Here is a 7611-nt window from a genome sequence, read left to right on the forward strand (position 1 = left end):
TGCACTGTGCATAGGGGTTTATGGGTAAGAAGACATGGAAATAATTGTGTGGGAAGCAAAAATGGGAAGGCAAACCAGGAATATTGGAATGGAGGGCTGGCCTTCATTCCAATGGAGGCAGCCTAAGCCTGGAATAGGTAGGGTGGAAGAGGGCAGCACAACAGTATATAGAGCTTTGAACATGACGTCTAAAAGCTTAAATTTCATTATAAATGGTGAGCTGGTAGAGCAAAGCAAAGGAGGGAGTGATGGGATTCAGTTGATAGACATGGCAGATACTGCATTTTGTACAATTGAGGAGGGACAGTGGGTGTTTTTGAAGCCAAAGCAGGAATGCTACATTAAAATTTAGATATATTAAGAGCTTAAGTGAGAGACTTGGACATAGGTATAGGTAGACATATGTTAGAAATATGGAGGTGGAAAAGGTATTAGGTTTTGGATATGGTCTGGTTGTGTTGAGCAAGAGTGAGGAAGGAAATAAAAAATAACCACAAGAATGTGGACCAGTGTGGTGAGAGAGAGATGGTACTGCTGTCAGCAGAAAAAGTCAACGGTAAGAAGTTTAATTTTGTTCATGTTCAGTTTTAAGATAAGGCATCCAAGCGACAATTTCAGAGAGAGAGAGAGAGAGAGAGAGGCTGAGGTATGGAAGAAAAGAAGCTAATGGTGGAGATTTTACATGTTATCGGTTTGGGATGGTAGTTGAATTGTGGAAACAGGATTAGATCACCCAGGAACAGAGAGGGAGAAAAAAAAAAGACTAAGGAAATTAATTTTTAAAATTTTAAGGCCTTGTAAAGAGTCTCCTGAATCAGTGGGAGTCCAGTAAATCTATCAAGCATATTAACAGTCCTATTGAAATCAAGACTTCTGTGCTAAAATGGTAAAGATCGTTTTTGCTCCCCCCTTTCCACTTTGTGGGACTGTCATAATGGGTTATAGGAACAAATGCTGTCTTAATGCTTTATTACGAAGTCCTGCACTGAAAGCAGAACAATCCCATGGCCTGGGGACCAGCTGGCTAAGCAGCAGCTATGCAGAAAAAGACCTATGGGTTACAGTGGACAGTAAGGTGAACATAAACCAACAGCATGCCCTTGTTGCAGAGAAGGCTGACAGCATACTGGGTTGCATTAGTAGGAGTGTTACCATAGATCGAGGGAAGTGGTTATTCCCCTCTGTTCAGCAGTAGTAAAGCCACATTTGGAGTACTGTGTCCAGTTTTGGGTCCCCCACTACAGAAAGGTTGTGGAGAAATTGGGGAGAGTTCAGTGGATGTAGGCAGGCTGGGGCACATGACTTGTGAGGAGAGGCAGAAGGAACTGGGCTTATTTAGTCTGGAGAAGAGATGACTGAGCGGGGATTGAATAGAAACCTTCAGTTATCTGAAGCAGGGTTCCAAAGAGGATAGAACTAGACTGGTCTCAGGGTGGTAGATGACAGAACAAGGAGCAATGATCTCAAGTTGCAGCAAGGGAAATTTAGGTCAAATATTAGTAAAAACTTTCTCACAAGGAGGGTAGTAATGCAGTGAAATAGGTTACCCAGAGAGGTTGTGAAATGTCCATCCCTGTTTATATAACCCAAGTAGACAAAGCTGGGATGATCTAGTGCCCCTGCTTTGAGCATGGGGTTGGACTAGATGACCTTCTGAGGTTCCTTCCAATCCTAATTTTATGTGATTCTCTACCTTTCAGTGCATCCAAAAGCTACTCTCAAGTCCAACACAAGCATCCATCCTCACTCCACTATTGCAAAAATAACTACAGAAAAGCTCTACCAGAAAGCTGTCTTTCTGCCTTCTCCATGTGGCTTCTCCATCCTAGTTTTCAGATTTCCTTGAGTTTGTTCCTTTGCTGTTTGGAGTGGAAGAATTCTCAGTAGCTTTATAAGAAAGTTGATTTATAGAGAGGATATAAATAATGCCTGATTCTGACTGTTATTTTGACTTGGAGGTTTCTTATCATGCCTGAAATAGCATTTTTCATTAGTTTTTTTACATATGTCTGTTATTAATACAGAATTGTACTGACACTAAAATTGATTTTTTTTTTTTAAGTATATCCCTTAAACTGCAACATTTGTAGTAATGTCAGTTAGTTTCTCATTGTCCAAAGCTCTCTGGTAGAATCTTCTCTGTTACCATCCCATGGTAATCATGAATAAAAAAGTAAGGAGTGCCTCCTGGGTTTATATTTATCTGAGTTGTAAAACAGCTATAAGTAGGGTTAAATGGTGGCTTTGTAACTATTGTGCTTTTTGTGAAAGATAAACATTTGTACCTGAATTTCTGAATGTTTTGCAGCTGCTGTATTAAAATATGAAAATAATGTGATGAATATTCGTCAGTTCAACTGTTCTCCACATCCTTACTGGTTACCCAATTTTATGGATGTATTCACGTGGTCGTTGCCGTTTGTTGGAGAGAAAGGTAGGTAATTGTTACACAACTTAAGTAGAAGTCTTTGTATTCTGTTTCTGTTGTGGGTTAATATTTACTGAAGAGGAGGATATTTTTTCAGAGGTGTCTACTCTTTTGTTATTGAATTAGGGGGAAGAGATATGAACACTTGCTCAAAGAAATGTATTTGCATGTTCCATTGTAAATCCTCATCTAAATGTGTTGTAGTATACGTTGGTGAGAGATGCTGAAATAGGATACAACTTCACCCATAGTGAGTGGTACTTCTCCCATCACCGTTTTGGCTGAGGTAGCTGTAATTTTGCATGATGAAGCAGCCAAAATTTAAGTTCTCTTTAAAAGGCATATTATGGCATAGTGTCAATAATTCATTGTTTTAGTACAAGAAAAAGTTTGGAAAACAAATCTAGCACAGTTTAACTTGTTAGTTGATTAAACCTATAGAGACCATAACCAGTCAGCCACAGAAAATATATTAAACCCATCCTTAGTCTCCTGCTATACTGCAGTGGTTCAAATAGAGCAAGCTTTAATATATGATTTAACACAGCTCTTTTTATGGCTAGCTTATTTATAACACGATCCTTTAGAATTACTCATACACATGTTTGTGTTGGGAGAAGTATTGATTTATATGCATGACCATGGATCATGCATATAAATCATTCTTAGCAGTAATTCTTTAAAAGTGCAAGATACAAACAATGAATAGATTTCAATGTAGAGGAAAAAGATCCTTATTGTACAATTAAGCGTATGACTTTAGATTGTCACCAAAGTTTAGCTACACCCTTGACATGTATATGTCATATAACGAATGTAGTTAATTAATAATTCTGATATTATAAAAGCCTAAGTCTGTCTGTAACTCTTTATTTGCACTCTGATTCCCCCCATTCCCTGCAAGAGGTAGAACAGTGGCAGCATGGGGTGTTAGGTGGCAGCACTCCATCCCTGCCCCACCATTGTTCTTGACAGGCAGTTGGCTAGTAATACTATATAAGCCACATCCTAATACGTGTTCAAGCTAAAATAGATGCCCAAAACTAACAGATGCTAGCAGTTGAGGTTTGTGGACAATTTCAAGAAGATGTTTCCATTTTAAATAATGTTTTATTACAGATTTTTCTAATTTTATACAGTGTCAATATTACATTATTAGAATTCTTAAATATTGTCTAGATCTGATGGATGTTCGTTTAACATTCTAAAATCAAGTGGAGTTCCCCAGAGTCTGTCCTGGGTCTGGTATTGTTCACATGTTCATAAATCATTTGGATGATGGGATTGAGTACATGCTTAACAAATCTTCACACAACACCAAATTGGGTGAATTTGCAGACACTACAGGGTGGAGCTAGGATACACTGGAGAAACAGTTTGCATTAACCAGAAGAAATTTGAGAAGGATAAGTGCAAAGTCCTGTACTTGAGATGGAATAATCACATGAAAAATACAGACTGGGGAGTACTAGACTGCAGTGCTGCAGAGAAGGACATGCAGGTTCCTTAACTATCTGCATTGAAAACTATTTTTGTCCAGAAGAACAGATTACTGAGAAACTCAAGTATTTCCTAGGACAGGAAATTTGTTAACTATAGATGCAGATGCTTTGTTTCACTTCACATTCCTGAAAATATTTAGATTATGTACAACCAGTTAATTATTATTTTTTTTCAATACAGTAACAGAAATGTTGGTGAATGTTCTGAGCATTTGCTCTGATGATGAATTAATGACAGAAGGAGAGGATCAATTTGACGGTAAGGTTACTTTTATATCTATAAACTATTATACTTTCATGGAAACTTGTGGAACAGTAGTTTAGTGGTTGAGGTTTGACTAGTGATATCTGGATGATAGGAAAAATGTATTGTCTTCAGGTTTTGTTCCTTTTTCTTTAGATTCAGGTGTGTATGTAAAAAGTGCGCACACATGTACATGTGTGCACATACCCCATTTTTTTTTCTTTTGTAAGCTGTTAGCAAGCAATAATGGTATTTATTTTGTAAACATCAACACATGATTTTACAGATTGAAGATGAAACATATATATGTAAAGTTTTCAAAGTCTTAGGACTTTAAAAGTTAATACGTTTCCTCCACTGAAAATGTTATTTTCTTGACACACAAGGTCAACAGACATCTAGCTAGAATAGTGAATTGATAATTTATTTATAGCAGTCTCATAAACAACTCCATCTTTTTAATATAACATTTATTTTTATCCTTCTAAAACTGATACATTTCTGTCAAACAGATGTAAATATATTTTATATGGCAAAGACTTGTTGATCTCTATGAAATTTATGTATATGTTAATTTTGCTTCTTGAATTTAAAGGAGAAAGCTTTGAAAGAGAGGTTATTGTGTATATGCTGTATATAGTCGTGTGTGTGTCTATGAACTATACAACATATAGCCTTACCAAATGCAAAAATCTTCGATATGTACAGTGATGTCCTCAGCTGTAGCAGTGCACTGAATCCTTAAGTTTTTTTGCAGTAGTAAGATGCCATGACTTACAGTATAATACCATCATTATTTTACATTGTTTACTGTAACAAAATCTTTTAATACAATCTTTAAAAAAATTCTCAAAATTTATTTCTTCCAAAGAATATAATTGATTTGACTTGAGGGTTTGGGTTTTTTAAGAACACACTTTGGTAAGCAAAAAGTAATACTAAAGTAAAAGCACCCCTATTTGCACAGTTTCCATATTTGAGTGCAAACATTTCATATTGAATTAGTATTTAATTACTTTTAAAATAATGTAAGATAAACCGTATTGTTGCAAAAAAGCTATGCATTTTAATTTTGAAGGACTTGACTATCCATAAAGCGACCTGAACTTTCCTGTAACAAGAAAAAGAAAAATGTTGCCTTTCAGCCTGATTTTGCAAGTACTTAAGTGTATATTGGAAGAGGCAAAGATTTCTGTGGGTGATATATTATGAAACTGTCGGCATGGTTGAGACAGACTTAGACAAGTTTTCAAATGCAATGCATTTTTCTTTATAATTGTTCAGGGCTGTATCTGAAGAAAGTCTTGTATGTGGCAACAAAAAAGGTACAGACTAGACGGAGTACTAATGTTGTGAAATATGATTTGTAGAATCTAGTAGTGTGAATACTAATACAGAACATATTTATGTTCTGGTATATATTTTTTTTGTTTTGTTTGTTGCATTCTAAAACTTGTCCAAGTCTATCCAAACCATGCAGTTGTTCCAATAAAAGATATTGCTCACACAAATCCTTGCCTCTCGCATAGTTCCTGGATCATCATGGCTACAACATCACTTCAACGCTGCTTAAGCTTACATTGTTTTTAAATAATATTATTGTGTTTGAAGTGGTTTGTCACATGCGTAAGTATTTGTGAGATCAAGGGGTTATATATGAGATAAAAATTATGTACAGTGAGATGACAGGCTTTTTTGACTGTCCAGCATAACCTCTGCCATCAGTTTATTGTATATGCTCCCTTGCTAGTATAGCACTTGAACTTTTTTTAATTCTTTTTTTTTCAAACTTATTTCCCCATCTCCTTTAACAGTTTATTTGCTTGATGTCTATCTCTTAATTCCACCTATATACTGTCTACACATAATCTTCCCTACATAAATGGATTCTCCAAAGACTTGCCTAATTTTCCATGCTATCAAAGTTGTAAAATGTACTCAATGAGATCCGCTTTTTTTTTAGTCAACAAATGCATTTGTTAAGTGTGGCAGTTTTCCATTTACTTCACTTCTCTTTTCCATTCATCCTTTATTACCACTGCCAAGTTAAATCTGTCTCGCTCACCTTTTCTCCATCATTCACTTCCTTTTTTCTGGACTCTCCATCTGAAGAACGACTCATATATGGCAATAAAAAAGGTACAGACCAGACAGAGTATTAATGTTTTGAAATATGACTTCATAGGAACTCATAGTATGAATATGAGTACAAAACATGTTTATTTTCTTCTATACATTTTTGTTTGGTTTTATTGCCATGTAAAAAATATGTATGTGTAAAGAACGGTATCTTGTGTCATCAGAAGTCATATTCCAAGACATCTGTCTTTCTGTGCATGAAAAATGTTCTCCTTTCTTCCATTCCTCTTTTTATAGAATTACATTCTTTTACGTATTTTAATATTTTTATCTTTGGACCTGCATGTATAGGGAGCGTTCAGTTTTCTGTCTTGCCCTATATAACAACTTTTACTGTGAGCGTTTTACTTTAAAATTCTGCATGAAATGTATTTACCAAGTGTTCCAAAATCCTGTTTGTTTAGTACTTTTTAATTTCTTCTGGCTAATCAGATGATAGTTGTAATAAATGTATTGTGCAGTTTTTTACAAATATGGTGTTACAGAAATTTAAAATAGACCGTTAACTATAGCGGCTACAACATGCTTTCCAGAAACCTCTTACTGCAGATACTTGTATTTAGAGGCATTCTTCTGATCGTGTGATTATTTGCTTAGCAAAATATTTTTATCTGTACAAGTTCTGTTCATAGGAGAAAATGTTTTGTTGTGATTCTTTTAATGATTCAGTGAGTCTTTTGAAGAATACCTATAGAATCATAGAAAATACTGCTTAATGTTTCAGACTAATAATTTCTTATGCAGGCGTTAGGAGCAAGGAGTAAGAGTCTGCACTGTTCCTTTTACAAAAACAGAATGTAGACAGCAGATTGCAGATCCAGGAAACATGAAAGGGGCTGTTCAGTCCCCCTACTTTGCTATGCCATGCATGTGCAGTGAGCTCTGAGTTTACTGTCTGGTTGGTGTGAGTTCCTGCTGGCACTCTGCATGAACAGTGTGGTCTTAGCTCACCAGGTGATTGGGGCAGGGTCTGGATGGAGTCCCTACTGTAGCATGGCTCTGGAGCACAGGGGGTGAATGCTGCTGCTGTTTACCCTACCCCTTCCTGCTAAATTCAGCATCAGGGGAAAGGAAGGGGATGAGTAGTGGTGACGACACTAACACTCTGGGCTCCAGAACTGCAAAAGCAGGGGAGCCCGGAGGGTTCGCACCAGACCCTGCACTGAGCAGCAGTGTGGCAAATCCAGAGGGGTGAAGAATGGAGCTGTGCTGCCACATCCTCTTGGGATCTGCCCCTTTAGGCAGCCCTAAAGGTATGGCAGCCTCCAACTGTGGGTTATAGCACTCCCTGTAATCTG

The 7611-nt window shown here is 36.7% G+C and overlaps 1 protein-coding gene and 1 long non-coding RNA gene across 7 annotated transcripts in view; one reads left to right on the forward strand and one right to left on the reverse strand.

The window, feature by feature from the left end:
• The window catches only part of PPP3CB (protein phosphatase 3 catalytic subunit beta), a 118514-nt gene that overhangs the window by 83757 nt on the left and 27146 nt on the right, over window positions 1–7611 (forward strand). For all 6 annotated transcript variants that reach the window (XM_019502441.1, XM_019502442.1, XM_019502437.1 and 3 more), the window contains exons 9-10: window positions 2309–2434; window positions 4112–4189. In XM_019502441.1, coding sequence (XP_019357986.1) covers window positions 2309–2434; window positions 4112–4189 — 204 coding nt within the window. The remainder of the gene's footprint in view (window positions 1–2308; window positions 2435–4111; window positions 4190–7611) is intronic.
• Window positions 6514–7611, reverse strand: part of LOC109287397 — a 10878-nt gene continuing 9780 nt past the window's right edge. Inside the window, exon 3 of the long non-coding RNA XR_002094850.1 lies at window positions 6514–6525. This is a non-coding gene — a long non-coding RNA (uncharacterized LOC109287397). The remainder of the gene's footprint in view (window positions 6526–7611) is intronic.

The sequence above is a fragment of the Gavialis gangeticus genome, unplaced genomic scaffold, assembly GCF_001723915.1.
Source record: "Gavialis gangeticus isolate Ggan-Ray unplaced genomic scaffold, GavGan_comp1, whole genome shotgun sequence".
Lineage (NCBI taxonomy): Eukaryota > Metazoa > Chordata > Crocodylia > Gavialidae > Gavialis > Gavialis gangeticus.